Source organism: Psittacula echo (assembly GCF_963264785.1).
Source record: "Psittacula echo genome assembly, chromosome: 2".
Classification (NCBI taxonomy): Eukaryota; Metazoa; Chordata; class Aves; order Psittaciformes; family Psittacidae; genus Psittacula; species Psittacula echo.
Genome location: NC_137737.1, coordinates 37,914,059 through 37,934,421, shown reverse-complemented (window position 1 = coordinate 37,934,421; position 20,363 = coordinate 37,914,059). Strand labels below are relative to the sequence as shown.

At 44.6% G+C, this 20,363-nt stretch overlaps 1 protein-coding gene across 1 annotated transcript in view; it reads left to right on the top strand.

The window, feature by feature from the left end:
- Nucleotides 1-342: 342 nt before the first annotated feature.
- Nucleotides 343-20,363, top strand: part of FAM171A1 (family with sequence similarity 171 member A1) — a gene marked incomplete at its 5' end in the record, with an annotated part of 91,866 nt that continues 71,845 nt past the window's right edge. The window contains one exon of the mRNA XM_080610658.1: nt 343-436. Within this exon, the coding sequence (XP_080466784.1) occupies nt 343-436 (94 nt within the window). The remainder of the gene's footprint in view (nt 437-20,363) is intronic.

Genomic DNA, 20,363 nt, shown 5'->3' with positions numbered 1-20,363 from the left:
TAAGGAGCGGGCGGTGGAGCCTGGCTGCTGCTGCCGGGGGACCGGGGAGAAGTGAGTGGTGCAGGGGATAGAAAATACAGCCGGGCAGGCAGCCGCGCAGCGTCCCTGCGTCTCCTTCCCCTCCCGCTGCTCGCCCGCGGGGACAGCGCGGGACGCGGCGGCCGGGGCGCAGCGGCGGGACGACAATGCAGCAGGCGGAGAAAGCAGGAGGGGCAGCGCACGGCAACATGGAGGGAGGCGCGGAGCGGGCCAGCCCCTGATGCGGCTCTTTCTCCTCCTCCTCCGGGCAGCGGCTCCGGCGGCTATTCCCTCCCTGGCGGCGGCTGGCGGCAGCGGGTGGAAATGAGTAGATCGGCGGCGCTTCTCCTCTGCCTGCTGGGCTGCAACGTGTGGAAGGCGGTGACCAAAACCTTAGGGGTGCCCGAGGCGGCTCAAGGTCGGTGCGGGAAAGGCGGCGGGATTGGCCCGCTTTGTGCGGCGGCCCCCGGGGCGGTGGGGGGCTGCATTGTGCGGGCGGAGGCAAACTTGGGGGGGGGGGTTGGGGGGCTGGCCTGGGATTTGGCGGAGGGGAAACGGCGACGCGAGATCCAGCTCCCACCGCCCGCCGGCTGCTGGGCGCAGCGGGGGCGCCGCCCGCTGCAAAACCCCCCGGGCCCGGGGTGGTGGAGGCAGCCCCGGGCGGAGGCGGGTGCCAGCCCCGCGGCTGGAGAGCTTTTGTTAACGGAAGGGGCAAGGGCTGCCGCTGGCCTCATTGTGTTGCCCCCTCCCTCCCTTAGCGCCGCCGGAGCTGTTGCATTGCGTCCCTCTACCCCGGCTCCTTCCCTCCCACTGCGAGGCCCGACGCGGCGGTGAGAGGCGGGCTGAGGGGCACTGGCGGCCGCAGGCCCCGTCCACTGCCGTGCGGGAACACCGGGCTGCGGGTTCGCTACCTGGGCTGGCGGCGCGGCTCAGCCCGCCGCCCCGGGACGTTTCTGGGCCTTGGCCGGGCCTTTTGTTCGGCGAGGTGGGCTGCCCGCCGGTCGGGCGGGGGCCTGTCACGGCGCCGGGCGGCCGCTGCGCCCCTCAGTAGCCGGAGAGGGGCGCTTCCCGGCCGGGTAGGGCTGGCCTCCCCCTCCGCCCTCACCCGGGCGAGAGCAAAAGCCGCGGCGGGGCAGTGCGCTAGCCCCCCAGGGGAATCCGCGGCCCCTGGGCTGCTCCTGGTCCTCCAGGGCAGCGGTCCTGCCCTGGTCTTCACAGGTGCCATGGTGTGGCATCCTCTCGGCGGCTCGGTGCACCTGCCCTGCAGCCCTCTACCCTTATGGGAACTCGGCGTGGGGAGATGCTCTCTCGGCCTTGCGTCTGGGGGCAGGAGGACACAGCTGCTTTAGTCTCCTCCCGCCTGGCTCTTACAGGCATTCTGTGGCAGCATCACGCCTGCCGGGATCACGGCTACGCTAGGAAGCAGAAAACTTGACTACCTAAGGGTACGAAATATGTTAGGAGGAAATGCATCCCCCTCATGGTCAGTGTTAGCCTGGTGGCATGCGTTGTCAAGAGGTGAAACGTGTCATCTAGGATGAGAGATCGTGTGCTGGCTTAGCCTTCGTAGTGATTGGTTGGCAGCATTCTTCCTGCTGTGGCTGGGTAGAAATGCACCGTGCAAAGGGTATGCTTATGTCCAGTTTCCTCTAAGCGTTCCTGTCTCACATGTTAAGAATCAGTAAGCGATGCTTGCCACAAGAAGGAAAACATTAGAAGTAACCTTTTGAACTTTAATGGTTTTGTTTGCAGAATAGTAAAGTAAGGTTTGTGGTGTAGTAAAATCTAGGTAGGCCTATGAATTCTTGTACAGAGTATTCAAAAAGTATTGGTATCTCGTAGCAAAATCTACCACACTAGGCAATCTGACATCAAATGTTATGTCAGATTCTGCCTTTTCCTAAGGACAAAACAATAGCGGTTCTGGGATGAGAAGTACCAAACTGTAACTTGAAGACCAGTAGTCTCGTGACTATACTGTGTGTATTGATAAAGGTGTCAGAAAAATAGAACTGTGTTCATCTCTTGAAGTTAGCACTTCAGATACCAGTGTAATAGTTAAATTTGTGTCATATGGAAAATCTTTTGTATATGTGATCAAAGTGGTCAGGTATTGGGCAAATTAGTGCCTTTCAACTGCCCTGTCGATCTCATCTTATCTCGTCAAGTTCAATTCATGGTATGTGGAAGAACTTGTCTCTACATCCACATCAAGCCTGATAGCTGATTGTTTAAGTAGTAGCAGCTATATCTATGAATAGAGAACATTTCTGTCTAAATAGAATGGTCTAATTTTATCTTTGGTGTAGGAACATAGGAGTTTTCATAGATAGCATCACTTTCCAAAGTCTCATTATGAGCCAGATCTTTACTTTTTGACGTGCAAGTGGATATGTAGAGCTAATCTCAAAGTGTATTCTGCTCACTAGTTACCAGCTGCTTACCACGAGTCTTTCTTTTGAAAGTTTATGCCATACCAGCTTGTAGCCTTGAATATATTCCTTATCTCCAGGTGTGAACGTCATTTGGAGAGAAGAGTTTTAGTACCAGTCACATTTCTTGTTAGGATACTGAGCACAGAAAGTGCTAAATAGCTGTGAAACCTAAATCAACTGTTTTTTCCCCTCCTTACCCTTTTAGCACGCTGGTGATAGGTGTAGGTACAGGTGAATGGCCATTGCCAAAGTTCAGGGATGTTTGCAGATGACTGACTTTCCCTTGTGGCTGGGAAGACACTAGTGAAAAACGAAGTGATTGGAATAAAGCTGGAAGGTGAGAAAACCAGAGGATGCCATCGTGGAGTAATTGGTTCAGCTGTAATATTTATTGCTGGACAAGTTGAAAGATACTGAGTCAGAAAGCCCTCCTCAAAATGGGACATATATATTGAGTTAAGGTGTTCCATGCCTGTGTTAATAGACCAAGTAGATAGATCTTGCATTGGGAGCTATTTGAAGGTGGGATTTGTAGTGGGTGTTCTGAGTAAGGAAGGGATAAGGAGCAGTGCTTTGCATCGAGCGTTTCTCTCATTCGCTCCTCTCAGCCGTATGTTCAGACAGTCCCAGCCTCAAGCTCTGCTCCGCCAGGCTGATTACGTAATTCCTGAATATGGAAAGCACTGGTAATTAAGCTCTGCAGTTAGCACCCTATTTAGAAAATTGGATGACTTTGACACGCTGTTACCTTATTTGACTCATTATGCAGATCTTTTGTGGCCTTTGAAGGTCACAGAGGTACCTTCTAAGTTTCAGTAAGTTACTATCTTTAATATGGTAAAATCCACACAGGTGAGTTGTTCATTTTTGTCACTGTTGATGCCTGGAGCCCCAGCAGTGAGGTGGTTAAAAGTCCATGAAGGTACATTTTAGGATTGGTACACCTTTACCTCTTTCTCATATACTTAAAACCTGACAAGTGTTTCAAGTGAGGACTAAATTGTGGGTTTGAGAGGGTTTTTTTTGTGGGGCTTGTTTGGTTGGTTTTTAATTGTTCTACCAAGTATTCCAGAACTTAAATTGATTTCAATATTGAAATGGATGTGTAGAAATTTTAATTAAAACAAAAAGCCAAACCAACCCTTAAATACGTTCCTAGACTGATGACTTGCCTGGTAGGTACAAACAGAAGACACAAGTGAGTTTTCTTCATATGAATGGATCTCTTTTAAACTTAGTGGGCTTTGGCAAATAGTAATGTGAGAGTTATGTGAAGAAGTAACACTAACCCAGGGGGCGAGTAAGCAAAATCGGTGTAATGTTAGAAGGGGTTAAATTTGTCACCTGTAAACTTTGCTTCACAATAGATGAGGACGTCTCAGTTGTAGATGCTATGGAGGCTCTTTTAGGAAAAAAAAATAGGATATTGTGGTGTAGTTCGGAAGTCCAGTATGACTTTGGTATTGTTTGTAAATCATGTCTTGGTTGATCTTCAGATTTCGGTAGTTGTGAAAAGAAGTTCGGAATAATAAAATATAATTTGAGCAATAAATAGCAGCCACTTCAAGGACTATACTACTAGTAGGTGAATATGTTCAGGATATCAGCTTTGTAATCCCAGAATGAGAACAGGCAGATACTTTTTTTCCTAGTACAATGGTGGATAAAAGTTCAGCTGTTGTGTCTTAGTCAGAATCTGCAGTATTTTCTCTCCTTCTTTGCACATGGAGGACAGGAGGGTTGATGCTGTTTGAATTGCCTGCCTGCTTTGCAAACAGCCATTGCATTACTTGACATTGTAAAAGCTAATTTTGCAACCGTTTCAGCTGGATGTTTTGTGAAGGCTTCTTTTCTGGACAGCACAGTAACAGCGGTGAGGAGACCCACAAGTTCTTGTGTTGGGTTTTCTTTTTTTCCTAAGCCAGTTATCCTGAATTGCAGTTTTAGCCATGATGATACAGTTTAGATGATGCAGAAAGTCTTTCTTTCATCTTGTGCTGCCATACTGTCTCATCTCGATCAGCTGCAAATTACTAATGACCTTCAAATGCAAACTTTTATTTCATTGAGACCACAAATGGACTCATAAGAGTAGAAGCTAAAATGCTTTAAAACAGCACAAAAGATGATGTTTTATTTTAGTGTAGGAGCAAATTGTTTACTTAGTACTAGATACTGTTGCAAAATCTTCATGAGAATGGGGTATTCATTGGTCTTATTTGTTATGAGATGCAGGTAAGCATGAATTTTTTTTTTCTGATTTTTTCATATTTGCCTGGAGCTACTAATGCCTGCAAATGCCTAGTAACTGATTTCTCTCAGTCAGATGAGTAAGTCAACCTGGGTGAGCTGAGGGTTTTAACTGCAGTCTTTTTCTACTAAACATTTCTGTTTACTCTTTTGGCTTGTAATACTTCCCAGTAAATGATTCAACTTACCTAAAGTAATGTGTGTATACACTTGTTAAATGACAGCAGATTCACATGCTGGCTTTTCCTATGGTCATTTGTCTGCTTGTGTCTTAAGATGGTGTTAATTGCCATGTGTTACCTGACAGAAAGGTTAAAACAACCTTTCCCCCTCTCCCTTTTGCTTTTGTCGGGTTTTTTTAAACCTCACACTGACCTCTCTTGCTGCATGAGACTGGAACCTGGTTCATTAAAGTTTTAGGGATGGCTCCTTTCTGGGCCAACTTCTGGCCAAGTGAATGGTTTCAAATAGCAATCCCCTCTCCACAGGAGAGGTTTCTGGTAGCAATGAAATGCAGTTTTACCATATGCTTGTTAATTTAACAGAACCACCTGGGTATATGTAGTTATGTGCTGGGGAGGAAGAATGATTGTGCATTTAGGTTTGTTGGAAAACTTAAGAAATCTCCAGTGGTTTTGGTGCGTGGAGGAGCCGAGGTGTCATTCTGCCTCCTGCCTGTACAAACTTCACAAGTTTATTCTGTCTCTTGTCTTCTGTGCCATAGTCTTGGTGCGTGAGAAAAACTGAGGGGAAAGTGCATGGCAAGGAAATTCAGTGCATAGGTCATGCCAGTGTAGGTATGCACAGAACCTGGCATCTTGGTGGTTCATCTTTAATGCCGTTTCTTAACAGCCCTGCTTGAAGTTTGGCTGTTGGATAGCAGTCTGGTTGGGAATGATCCTTCTTTTCTGCATATCTCATATTAGTACATTTGATCAATACAGTTGTGTTGTGTACCTTGAGCTGATAATTAGGAAGATAGTTAACTTTTCCCATCAGCCAAAGGTAAACTAAATAATCTCTCCAGAATACTTGCATCAAATCAAAGTGTGCACTTTAAGTATTTGTTACCTTATACACCAATTACCTTATGCATGCTGCCTTTCTTGTAGCATTAATTTCTCTTGCCTTCAGTACATGTAATTTCTGGTTTTAGATATGAAGAAAGGCAACTCCTGAGAGAACTGCGCTGTTGGTATTCTGCTGCTCCCACAGGTCTCAGTGGTTTTATCATTTACTTGTCAGGAAGCACAAATAAGGGAGGCAAGAAGCCTGTGTAAAGGGTTGTGTTTACTAGAACAACTGAGTTTAATAATACTAAATATATAATACTAATAACATACACCAAAATATTTTGGTTTGGGAAGTACTAAAGAGAGCTGAGTGCTGCTTTTTTCTTCCTTCATAAATTCCAGAAACATTTTCCTGTAAGCTGGTTTACATTACGTTTTCAGTTAATATAGTATCTGGTTTGTTGCGCATGGGTAATAAGTACTACACACATGCTTTTTACAAACACCATCTTTAGTTTTATGGGAAACTGGAAAGATACCTGTATAGTTGTTAATACAGAGTTGTGAAAATATGAACATACTGTAAAAATATGAACATACTGTAATTTCTTGTTGCTTTCAGTAAGTGCATTGAATCTTTCACTTTAAAACATTTAGACAATCATATTTGATATAATGGTGAGTCTGTGGTCTTGAATGCAGTATTTAAATACATTTCACCTTAGAGCTACATTTTTACTTCATGTAAAATGCCAGCATTCTGGTTCAGATATACCCGTGTCACTTCTTTGCTAGCTTGAAGAGCAGTGGCTCTTGAGGCAATCTGAAGGAAAAATCAATTTACACACAGTATGGTCTGTAAGTTTGTCTCCCTCACTAGCTACTTGGGAGATAGGGTGTATTTAAACAGAAGTGCTTTCAATATAAAGCACGTTTTTGAGTAGAAGCAGCCTCTGCAGGCAGGGCACAGAAGTCCCTGGAAATCCAACGCTAAAGCTATTTTTTTAATTGTTCCTGCTCTTAGCTTTTGCAGTTCTGTGAGCTGTCCCTGCCCATGCCATGCTGCGGAGGCATGCTAGGGAGTGAAATCCTGTCTTTATGGATTATCTGTACACCTCATGCACCAGGAGGTGAAGCCTCCCTGTCACTGTGAGTAGGAATCTACCATGAGACTTCCGCTATGCTACTGTAATGGTAATTTTTCAGGTGGGGAGGCAAAAGCACATGGCAGGAGAGAGGATATCATGCAAGCCTTGCTGGACTAGTGATGACTCTTGTAGGGGCCATTCTCAGCCTCTCTGCCCTGTGGGAACCAAGCTTCTTCGAGGAGACACAGCTGCAACTGCTGTTAGCAGGGAGGAAATAGGAAATGGGAGCGTGGGGGAAAGCTCAGGGGAAGGAAGTAGCAGCATCCTTTTGGCTTGAGAACAACAAAGGAGCTGAATCCAGTAAGGTGCAAAATACTTTCAGTTTTCTTAAGTTCTGGCTGCAAGAGTGCTGAGAACCTGCTGTGTGGTAGGTATAATACAATAGCAATGCTTAACAGTAAAGGTGAGCTTACCTTGACAGTCACTAAATGTTGAGACAACAGGTAGAGTAATAGAGTCCTGCTTTGTTAAAGAAAACAAAAAGGCCTTTCTTCTTCATGCAGTAATTAACAGAGGTGATAGCAGTGTTGGGAACTCCCTCTTGTTTTATCCCACCTTTGTAACTGTGATTGTCATTACTGGAAAAAAGGTCTCTTTCATCCTTTATAAGCAAGGGCGTGTACTAATGCAGCAACAAGTATTTATCAAATGATGATGTGAGACTTGATAATAAAGAGGGAACAAATTAAGGTAAATACTGTATTTGGACTGCTGCTGGAAGGAAATTAATGTATCAGCAGTTTTGTCCAGCCCTCCTGCACTCTAGCATACAGTGTACAGTTGTGCAAAATGAAAGGTTAAGATCCAAACATCTCATCTCTCAGTCTGTACTTGGTATCTGAATGTAAAACTTGTCATGCGAGGGGTATGCACCTGCCAGCCAGGGTGAGAGGCGTCCCGCCTAACTTGGGTGTCTGCAGTCTGTGAGTGTCTATGACCTCTTAGCTAGTCATCCACAGCACTGTTACAGACATGAAAATCTGATCTTTTCAGTTAGCAGAGCCAAGTGTCATTCCTGTCACCTGGAATAAGCACATTTGGTCAGGTGGACTGTGCTGTGTGGACATTCATTGACTAACATGGCAGCCTAGACAAAGCTGTTTGTACTCCCACTTAGATGAATTCTCCCTCAGATACTTTTAACTGGAAGTTTCGTCAGCTTGGTGTTGCTCTCTGGCTCAGCCTCAGAGCTGCTGAATATGTACCTTGTAATAAGCTGTGTGAAGGAACACACACGCGCACTCTTGGTTTACCTGTCTGGGTTATCTTGCATTTCTCAGGACACAAACAAGTTTGAGTTATTGTCTATTTACATTTCTAAACCATTTGTCTTTGTACATTATGCTTATGAGGCTAAGTGTTTCACTCCCAAGAGTAAATAAACGAAGGGTTTAGAAACAAGTCAGGAGGCTTGCAGAACTGTTTGGGCTTGTCTGCATGGTTTTTTGCCTGCATGGTTTTTTGCCATGTTTTTAATTAGCCTTGTATTCCCAAGAGTTGATTTATTCTGGGTTAAGCTGCACTGTTACTCTCACCTTTGTCTGTTTTCTCTTACTGGCATTCGTATAAGCAATGTGGTAAACCAGATCAAGGAAGTTATTCAACTGAAAACTCTGTGCACCAGTTTAGTCTTTACCTGAATTACTTCCCCTTGGGAATTACACAAATGCTGTTGCTGGTGTGGAGGAAGGGGCTGAGAGGAGGTGACAGAGGAAAACAAGGATTTCAAGGCAGTAGTGCCTGTTGATGCAGGATTAAATTGTTTGTAGAACTGTAACAGAAGATGTAGGACACAACATTTATTAAGTTGACTTTTAGAAGTTACTGCTCAAAGGACATAGCTATTGTCTGAAAATACAATACCACCCCATTGCTCAAAAAAAGGCATGAAGAATTTCTTGAAAACTAATTTGCCTACAGTCGACAAGAAGTCTGAATTAGAGCAGTGAATACTGGCAGACCCTGACATAGGTATACTCATAGAATAGTTAGGGATGGAAAGGACCTTAAGGTCATCTAGTTCCAATCCCCGTGCCATGGGCAGGGACACCTCGTACTAAACCATGCCATCCAAGGCTCTGTCCAACCTGGCCCTGAATACTAGCACGGATGGAGCACCCGCAACTTTCTTGGGCAGCCCATTCCAGTGCCTCACCACCATTACAGTAAAGAACTTTCTGCATATATCCAATCTAAACTTCTCCTGTTTAAGTTTTAACCCATTAACCCATTGTCCTACCACTACAGTCCCTAATGAAGAGTCCCTCTCCGACATCCTTACAGGCCCCCTTCAGATACTGGAAGGCTGCTATGAGGTCTCCACGCAGCCTTCTCTTCTCCAGGCTGAACAGCCCCAAATTTCTCAGCCTCTCTTCCTGTGGGAGGTGCTCCAGTCCCCTGATCATCCTCATGGCCCTCCTCTGGACTTGTTCCAACAGTTCCATGTCCTTTTTATGTTGAGGACACCAGAACTGCACACAATACTCCAAGTGAGGTCTCACAAGAGCAGCGTAGAGGGGCAGGATCACCTCCTTCGACCTGCTGCTGGTCACTCTCCTTTTGATGCAGCCCAGGATACAGTTGGTTTCTGGGCTGCAAGGGCACACTGAAGCCGGCTCATGTTCATTTTCTCATCGACCATCTTTCTTTCACCTCCAGGATTGCCACACTCAAATGACTGTACGGGGTATAAAAGCCTTTATTGATACAGTCTGGACATAGGGATTAATGTATACGACAGCCCACAGCGGTGCCCAGTGTGTGGCCGCCATGGGCAGGGACATCGCTGTGGGCCTCCTGGGCACAGGCAGTGCCTCAGGGCCAGCACCCCAAAGGCCTTTCTCCAAGGCACACTGGGCGAAGGGGCAGCAGCAGCAGGGCTGCAGTGGGCAGGGCTGCAGGGGTCCTGTAACCCCCGTGTCATAGTGCCAGCACCCGGCAACACAGCATCACAGTGCTCTGGGGCACTATAAAGCCCAGTGCCCTCCGCCAGGGCTTTGGAGCTCCAGTGCCAGGCACTGGAAGGGTTCTTGCTCCCAGGCTAGATCAGGCCAGCGGCATTTTGCTATTCTTGGGAGCCCCTGAGATGGCTCCAGGTGGAGGCAGAAGAGGCAGTGCCAGCATCCCCTTGTTCCCTTAGAGGCATAACCAGCCGGTGGACTGAGAGCTTACATGCTCAGGGAGTAGCCGATCGCCAATGCTGGGATCAGGAAGGAATTTTCCCCTGGGGCAGATCGGCACCGGTCCCCGGGGTTTTTTTGCCTTCCTCTGAGCACTGAGCATGACCACTTGTCAGGGCTTCTCTGGTCCTGGTGCTCTGCGCTATCACCTGGTGCTCATGCAACACGACGGTGGCCCCTCGTGTCCTGCAGCTGGGGGAGGAAGGCTTTTTTGCCCTCAGGTGGACTAGCAAGTGTCCCTGGGGTTTTTTGCCTCCTCCGCAGCCAAGCACAGCCTCTTCATGAGGCTCCTTTGGGTTATCGTAGCCCAAAGGCAGCTGCTCGTGCTCCATGCAGGTGGCCCTTGTGCCCTGAATGCAGGGGGAGGAAGCCTTCTGCACTCCCAGGGTGGCCCCAGTGTGGCTCCGGGACTTGCTGCTTCTCTCTGTTGCATTGAGCACCCCCTTGTCAGGTCTTCCCTGGCCCATTCTGGCTGGGTTCTTTCTCGCACTGCTCTTGCACCACCACGGTACTACTCCTGCCCTGGCTTTCTTTTGTCAGGCTGCACGGGATGTTTTCTCAAGGTAGACTGAAGGATGCATCAGCCTGCTGCTGGCTACGCATGTGCATTGGGTCAGTGCTTGTGGGCATCAGCTCTGAAACAGATTAAGAGAAAGAAAATATCATCTAAACTAAACTAGACAAAAACTAAGTAACTGAAACTAACCTAAATTAACCTAAATTAAGGTAAAATTAACTTAGTTTATAAATAAATAAAATACTCCTTCGACCTGTAACCTGACTTATGTCTGATTTGTGTCTGCATGGAATGGAACAGAGAAGAACAGCTATGATATGTTATGCATATAGTTCTGCATGACAAGATGTGACCTATATCTGAGGGAGTATCTGCAGTGCAGGTCCCAAGGAAGGCAATGGCAGATGATTTTAGACTCTTTCAGCTGTGACTGTCTCCACTGGGACAGGTTTTTGTCCCTGCCTCAGGTACTCCAGTTTGTACCCTGTGTCGTAGTTTAAACAAGAACTTCATCCGCAGTTTCTGCTTAAGTGAAGTGTGAGATGTAGCACTCATCAGTGTTTCTCCCAGTTGTAGGGTAATGGGTGGGTTAATATCCGAGTCATCTTTTCTCTGCTTTATGGATGTCCCAAACAGGTTGAGAGGAAAAGATGCACTTCAGCTTATTTAAATACCATAGAAATGTGGAGGGCAGCACTGGGCACTCAGCATAGCATTCTGGCAAAGTAACTTTTGTCAGCTAGCTGTGAATGCCTGATTTAGCATAATTAGAGCATGACACCTGATAGCTTCTGGTCACTCCTCTCTGACCTGTCTGTTAGCCGGAGCAATTCCTACTGTCCGCCAGATAATTGCCTTGCTTTCCTTAGTTACTGCGCTTCTGCGCTGATGTCTGCTAGATTAAGGTGTCTGCTGAGAGATAAGAAATTTTCACTCCTTATCCTACCCTTTCTCCTTCTGTCCCTGCATTAGCCCTCTTATGTCATGCAAGGCTTGGAGTGCGGTTGCTGCAGACGGGCAGGAAAGTCTGCCAAGAAGTGTTCATGGCCATTTCATGTTTCTGTTAGGCAAGCATTGCTAGGGCAATAAATGGTCCAGGAGCCCTGGAGACAAGACTGGTGGTCTGCAGGGAGTGAGGCAGCAAGGGCAGGAACACGCCACCGGGCAGCAGGGTGATAACCTTGTACAGGCGCCACGTTGTGTTTGCACAATGTGTGGCATTGGCTCAAGATGGGAGCAGCAGTCGCTCTCTTTGCCTCCCTTTGAACTGTGCTCCTGGCATGTTCTGAAACCTGCTGAGCAGCATGCTGACCTGGGCAAATATTACAGTAGTTTAAAAAGCTACTTGTGGTAATAATGTTGAAAGACACAATGAAGCAGAGCAATATACTTGCTCTTTTGGCTTTACTGCTAGCACCCAGAGTATTCTTGCAACTCAGTTTATTTCAGCATGTGGTGCTGTATTCGACATCCTGGCAAATAAGTTTGAACCAGTCTCTAGGTTCATGATGCAGGATTTACAGGAGCCAGAAACACAGATGGTCAAAATGGGAGCTGTATTCTTTGTTGTTTTGCAGAGTGCCCCTGTGTGGGGACTGTGGGGACTTTTTTCCCTGCTATTAAAACTTTAATATGAAGACATTTGTTGTCTTCAAAAGTTAACATTTCCTTTGTTCTTCCAGGACAGTTATTCTTTCGTATGCTGCTAGTTAAAACTTTTTAGAGGGAACTATGGCATAAAACTTACTCAGTGCAAATATTGTTGTTAGCAGTCTACCTGAAAATTGAAAATATGCTTGCTTCCAGCAGCCTGAAGCAGTAGGAGCAAGAGCTTCTAATGGGATGAATTTCAAGTTTACTTGTTGCTGCAAGCTATTGAGTTATAACTGCAGCCACCTTTGGAACATTAAACTAGTAAAAATACTTCAAAAATCAGTTGTTGAAGGAAGACACCATGATGTATTGAAATTCTTGATGAAAACTAATAGTTTTCCAGACATTTGATTAGATAAGGACTTCCTTCTTTAGATCAGATATGAATAGCTATCTGCTCTGGGAAGCTTTACCTCCATGAAAACTACTTGGCACTCTTCAGCTATGTTCAAAATCTTGCTGGAGATCTTGTTTTAATTAGTAATTTTACCTGTGAGTATGCAGTTAATCTTTCAGTAACATTCTTGCTCACTCTCTGCTTTTAAAGCATGGTTTACTATTGCTGCCGAAAGAGCCGAGTGAGTCCTCTCAGCAGATGTTCTCATTAGAAAGGGGATTGAAGCAGTGTCATATCTCAAGCTAACTTTCTGCATGGAAAAAATCCTTGGGTTTTGAGGGGTGAGGGACTAGATAGCAGAGAGTAGAGCAGTGTTTGTGATGGTGTCCTAGAAAGGTAATGGTTATTCCCATGTGCAAGTTAATGCATGCTTTTAAGTGGGTACTCCATACGTTCATAAATTCATATGTGGTGAAGAAGAATCCAAAAAGATGTGTATCGGACTTTTATAAATAAGTGATAGCCCTGTGGATTCCTCCAGAGCAGTAGAGAATTTTTGTTTACATGGATGATTGCACACAAAGATGCTTTTTAATATTTGATGCATTCAGGTATTAAGGTTTGCCTCAGTTAGCCACTAAGAACTGATCAAATATCATCCTCTCTTACCCTTAGCCTAATCGCATGGTGGAGAATATTGAAGCTCAAATTCTTACGGCCAAACTCTCAGGTGTTATTTAATCTGAATGCCTGTGCCTTGCAAAACTGTGGTGATTGTAGCATTTCCTAGAAGGTGTATATTGAATTGGAGGAAGAGCAGATCCATAGTAGTGTTTCCTGACCATGATGCTGACATGGGGCAGAAATTTCATTGCCTCACTGTTTCTTTATGCCATTCTGTCTACTGCTATACAGATTAACAGTAAGTAAGGATATGCTCTTAAATAGTCCATCATGAAAGAGCTTTGGTACATGTGGGGACTGGCTGTGAACAAATAGTATCTGACAGTATTGGGTTGCAGGTCTGATCAATGCTTCCTTTCTGGTGTGTCTTTGTGGAGATAGCAAAGTGCAGCCTTCATTACTCCAAATTGTGTTAAAATTCAAAAGATCTCGTAACAACCCAAAGGAGGTGATGCATGCATTTGTCAAGAGGAATAGCACTTTCTCTTGCTGAGTTGCATCTCTAAGTTATTCTTTATAGCATCTTGAGTACATAATTAAAGTTAACAGTAATAAAAGAATGTATCTTTGTTGAAACACTCGTTGCGTACTCCGTAGTCACAGGATGATGAAGATACATATGTTGTGCAGAATATAAGGTCAAGAGTAAAGAGAAGGAGCAGTGACCAAGATGGCACATTGTCTAGGTCAGGGCTGGGAAGTAAACCAAGGCCACACAAGAATTGGGTATTCATTCATGCTAGTTTTACTTCAGTGATTAGGGGGATTTTAACAAATTTGCTGATAGTCATGGTAGTTTCTTTTTGGACCCTTAGGAAATAATTTCTGGATTTAGTCACCCTTTTCTTGCCATCCCATGCCTTTCTTTGTCACATTTGCATGAGTGAAAAGGGTGAAGCCAGAAAGCCGCCTGGCAGTGGGCAGTGCAGTGGTGTGTCAGTGGTCTGGGCTGGTTTTTGTCCTGGGAAGGCAGACAGCTCCCTCCTGCTATACTGATGTTCAAATCTGAGGATTTTTTTTTATAAGTAGAGACACAGCCAGTATGTATATGGCAAGCTTGCTGTCTATCCCCCAAATGGATGGCAAGCTTGATTTCTGAAAATATATATAATGTATAAAATATGTATGCATTGGGGGGAAGGGGGAAGATAAGCATGAAGACGATAAAATGGCATGTTAAAATTCCTACATAGGAAATGAAGTTTGAATGGGTTCCAGCTACAAGTACTAAGAAGCTTCTTCCTTTTCCTCTTGCTCTTTCCCTCCCTTTCCCTTCCCTATGGAGCTGATCTTAATTTTTAACTTTATTTCAGTCTGCCAGAAGACAGCCTACATTTTCAAAAGCAGTCATGTAAACAAATCTGTGTTTCAAACATACTCACAGGCTTGATGTTGCGAGTAACATCAGAATCTTATTTCATGTTCTTAAGCATCAGGAGGATGAAACGCTTCAAATCCAAAGTGCTGTTGAAAGAATCGGTACTTGTCTGTAGTTACAATGCCGAAAATACCATAAGAAGCAATTATTTTAATTCAAAGAGTAAGGCAACACAGATGAATGTTGACTTCAGAGGAGTTTGCTGATAACTAATTGAGCTTGTAAATGATGTTCTCTCTGTGCCTAGTGTAATATTTCCTTTAGCTTTTTTAAATTTTAAACCCAGACTGATGACCCGTGATTTTGTGAGGTAGCCACGTATTACAGTCACAGGACCTGTTTGCCTGAGGGGGTAATAAAAATATTGCATGTTTTATACCATGTTAAACAGAATAGGGAAGAAGAAAATAACTTCATGATATGTCCATTGATGCTTTTCCTTGTCATGAATTATTCAGCCACTAGCATGATTGGTTTTGTTAGGTTTTAGGGTTGCTTTTTTTTAAGCCTTGTAAAGGTATTATGTAAGTAGGTATTATACTGATGGTAGGTATTATTGTTGCACCTTAATTTATTTCAGTTTGGCTTAATTACCAGGTTTCCAAGACAATATGATTAGCTTTCCTGAATGACTCTGAAAAACTATGAATTCAGTGTTTTCTTCTGCTGAAAAGTGGGATGGATATAATTGTGGGTTGGACATCTCAGCATTCATGCACACGTGTGCAGACGTGTGCACATGCTTGTCTTGTAAGACCATATGGTATGAATCAAAGCTTACCTCAGTAGTAAAACTGTAATGCATTTTCCACCATTGTCAGTTATGTGTTCATGGCATGGTACTCTGTACTTTGAACAACTTAAAGTGATTGTCCTTTATAAATGGTCATTATTCTATGAAATTAATGTGTTATTCAGGATACTTGGCTTCAATTTTGTCGTTGGATTGCTGCGGTTATTGAAATAACACCAGAAGTTGCATCTTCTTTTCTGCTCACTTTGTTCAAAGCAGCTTTGGCTTGCAGACATATACACATGTGTTTGTTCTTTCTTGTTCATGGCAATAGATTTGAAATAAATCCTTGCTAGCACATAGAAGGCATGTGAATTAATTGAGTGTGTGAGTACGTGTACTTCCTTTTTCAAAATTTTTAAACAATGTGTTGAAACCTTTAATTAAGCATCACGGGCTTCTGGTCTTTTTCTTTTTTGCCTGTAATTTTCATGGTATTTGCATACTATTACTAGGAGTTCTTACAAATTTCAGATTTTCTCAGAAAGAGTTGATTTTTGATATTTCTCTGCTTTAAGGGGGTTTGTATTGCCCACATACAGGGGCTTGATTTAGTGATGTGTGATGTTTGTGTGAAGGCATAGCCTTTCTCCATAGGTGCAGAAAAGAGGAGCTTACGGGGAAAAGGGGCATTGATTTGTACAATTATAAACATAAGCATTTATTTTTCTTAGTTGTGTAAAAGCTTCTGTCATAGGTATTCAAGGTCAAGGTTGTGGATTGGCCAGTGTGATGCCTCACTATAAAAAGGGCAGGAAGGAAGACCCTGGAAACTACAGGTCTGTCAGCCTGACCTCAGTGCCGGGAAGGGTGATGGAGCAGATGATCCTAAGTGAGATCACAAGGCATGTACAGGAAAACAGAGGGATCAGGCCCAGTCAGCATGGGGTCATGAAGGGCATGTCCTTGACCAACCTGATCTCCTTCTATGGTAAGGTGACCTGCCTGGTTGCTGAGGGAAAGGCTGTGGACGCTGTCTGTATGGACTTAATTGTAAAGCCTTTAATGCTGTCTCCCACAGCGTTCTGGGGAAATTGGCTGCTCATGGCATGGATTGGTAGATTTTTGGCTGGGTTGGAAGCTGGCTGGCTGGCCGAGCCCAAAGAGTGCTGGTAAATGGTATCACATCTAGTTGGTGACGAGTCAGTAGTGGTGTCCCTCAGGGCTTGGTGTTAGGGCTAGTGTTGTTTAATGTCTTCATTGATGATCTGGATGTGGTAACCGAGTGCACCCTCAGTAATTTTGCAGACAACACCAAGTTGGCTGGGAATGTTGATCTGCTGAAGGATAGGAAACCTCCTCAGAGGGATCTGGACAGGCTGGATCAAGGAGCTGGGGCCAGTGGTACGATATTCAACGAGGCAAAGTGCCAGATCCTGCATTTGGACCACAACAACTCTATGCAATGCTACAGGCTTGGGGAAGAGTGACTGGAAAGCTGCTTGGTGGAAAAGGACCTGGGGATGCTGGTTGACAGCCAACTGAATATGAGCCAGCTTGTGCCCAGGTGGCCAAGAGCAACCTGGACTTGTATCAGAAATAGTGTGCTTAGGAGGACCAGGGCAGTGATCATCCCCTTGCACTTGGCACTTGTGAGGCTGCACCTCAAATACTGTGTTCAGATCTGGTCCCCTCACTACAAGAGAGACATTGAGGTGCTGGACCGGGTCCAGAGAAGGGCAACAAAGCTGGTGAAGGGTCTGGAGCACAAGCGTGATGAGGAACAGCCAAGGAACAGTTTCGTCTGGAGAAGGAAAGGCTCAGGGAAGACCTTATTGCTCTCCACAGCTACCTGAAAGGAGATTGTAGTACGGTCAGTCTCTTCTCCCAAGTAACAAGCTATAGGACAAGGAAGTGGCCTCAAGCTGTGCCAGCGGAGGTTTAGATTGGATGTTAGGGACCGTTTCTTCACAGAGAGAGTGATCAGGCATTGGAACAGGCTGCCCAGGGCAGTGGTGGAGCCACCGTCCCTGGAAGTGTTCAAAAACCCTGAAGATGAGGCCCTCAGTGACATGGCTTAGTGGTGGACTTCGTAGTGCTGGGGTGATTGTTGGAGTTGATGATCTTAGAGACATTTTCCAACCTAGATGATGTCTATGATTGTATTCTCTTCAAAGACAGTCTCCTTGCTATGTGGCACTTGCTCTTCACATCTTCTAATGCCGACTTTTAGATCTTTACATAAACCTGTATCACTCAGAAATTTTTTTACTCCCATTCTAGTAGCTCAAGACAATTCAGCCTTTAATCTGTGATAGTGCCTTCAAAACTATTAAAAATTATCCTTTCTAAAAACACAAATATGCGTAACGTTAAAACGGAGAGCTTTTTATCTGTTAAGTAGGGTTCCAGAGGAAGTTAAGTTACCCTAAAAGCTGACCAGATGTTGAATCAGGTGTATTTACCCAGAACTGGTAAATTCTGTGTATTTTGATTTCTTTTTCCCAACTCAGTGGTGCTTTGTGCTGGAGCCTATGTGATTCTATATTGATGCTTGATGACCAAAGACCAAAAAAGTATACTCCCAACATGATACTACTCTGTTATAAGTAGGGTCTTCACTCTGGTGGTGATAGTAGGTCCTTGGTTTCTAACTGCTCCTGTACTCTTACTAATCAGTTTGGAACTGATGCACTGTCATTTTTCAAGGCTATGACCACCTTGACTTTCAGAAGAGATGAAAATATCTCCTCTTCATCATGTTCCTGAGCTTCCCTTAGAGCAAGGAGCACACTCAGGCCAAAGTATTGAGGAGATGAATAGCTCATCAGGGAGTTGTGCTAAAGACTTGGTTGTCTCATGATTCTTGTTTCTGGAGGCTGTCCATTCTTGTGGCAATTCTGAAGACATTTTATGCTTCGTCAGATTCACTTGAACTTCTGATCAGTATTTCCAACTGTGCATTATAAAGGTTGTATTACCTGCGTGTTTTACTCGTGAGTTATTTGTCCCTGATAACTTGGCAGTGTTTCAACCTGTCCTTCCAGCTATTTGAAATACTGCTGCATTTTGGCTTCTGAAATACTGTAATCCCTGTTTCTTGCTCTTCTCCCAGATTCTTAATCCCGATTAGAAGTGATTGAGGAGGATTTGGTTGCTCAGTGGTTCCTGGAGAGAGATGCTGGATGTGTAGGTGGAATAAGGCATTTCAATGGCCTTTATTACCACTCAGGGATGTTCATAGATGGGGCTGTTGCTACAACAGTATGTTTCTGTGTTATTTCCTGCTTGAGGGACGCTTGGTTAGCTTGACACTTGTAGCTTAACCACCATGGCAGCGGTATCTCATGGCTACTAAGTGCTGCAGTGGTTGGGCAGTCACTTGGGTTCTTTTTGACACATTGCATCCAGACTGCGAAGAACCTGTCATGTTGGCTTTCTGCCCACTGGGGATTCTAAATTGCAGCTTCTTCAGTGTGAGCTGGTGTGGTGGAACTTAGAGCAGTGAGCAGACTATGCTCCTGTTCTTCACAATCATCCCAGGCCCACTGCAGCTGCTTTTTGAGTAACTCTGCATCCAGATTGCATAGATCTGTGCAATAATTAATAAAAAATTATTATTATGAACATTTTGTGGATTCATTGGGGGAAAAGAAAAAAATAAAATCATCTTACTGGCTTCTGTTCAGAAGAATGGTGGCTGCTGTACAGTTGTTTTTGCCTTGCTGCGTGAGCTTGGAACAAATGTCTCATTGTTTGGCTGTCAGTACTTGCAGGAGGCAGATGCTGGGTTTGCACTGCCTACCACTGCCGTAACTTCTTGCTTGGCTATTAAATATCTGTAAATAGCAGTAATGCATGAGGGCTCCAGCTTGTGGCTGGGGTTCTGCTGTGCTATAATCTGTCAAATTGTGCTTTTTTTTTTTTACTTTTTCCATTGCCAGGGAGCTAAATAGCAGAAGTTGTGCTTTGTGACAACTTCTAATGCTGTAAGTTGTGCACTAGGGAAAAGCAAATCAGATAGAAACAGAAGAAAAAAGTTCATGTGAAAATGCAAGTAGTTGGAAGGAGTAAACAGAATAGAAGAGGATACATGAAAGGTACCCCTCAGTGTCTTACTAGCCTTGGCTACTTGTTCTAAACTGGTAAGAGAAGAATGTGTCCACCCTCATTTGCCAAAGGCAGAGTTGTGAAGCACTGCTTCAGAGCTACTGTCCTGCAGTACTGAGTAGGAGCTGGAGGGTATTTTACTGTTCATTAGTTCCTGCTGACAGCTTGGAGTTGATGGAATTGGATACTTGTAGAGGAAGTATATCTAGTGCAAGGTTATGAAACGATGGGGTAGCAGTTATCTATCTTCAGATGGTAGCTTCTCTATCCACATTGTATTTCTCTGCTTTAAGGGGGTTTGTATTTCCCAGATATAAGGGCTTGATGAAGTGATATGTGATGTTCATCTGATGGAATAGCCTTTCTCCATAGGTGCTGAAAAGAGGAGCTTATGGGAAAAAGGGTATTGACTTGTAGAATTATAAACACAAGCATTTATTTTTCTTACTCAGCTGTGCAAAAGCTTCTGTCCTAGGTATTCTCTTCAAAGACAGTCTCTGATTTCTGTGTGGCACTTGCCCTTCGCATCTTGCAGTGCTGACCTCATCTCTGATCTGAGTTCGCTGTGGCTGGATTTTAGTGATGTACATGAGTCTTTACTTTCTGAGCCCCTGTAATAAGAAACTGGTGTTGTGTGCTTGACTACTGCCTCAGACTGCTCCTTTCTAATAACTCAAGGCTTTACGTTCCTGTTTGTCCCTTTCACTGTGGAGTGCTATTTGGCTCTGTCCCTCCTCTCTGCCTTTATTCCCCCTCTAAGAAATCACCGCTTTCTTCAGCCTTATCCGTCAGTTCTACATAGGTCATGTTCAATTCTACATACTCTTTTAATTTTGATTTCTTTGTCTGTCTGGTCTCAGTGAGCTCCTGGCTACAGCATAATTTATTGCAAGTGACAGGTTTGGAGG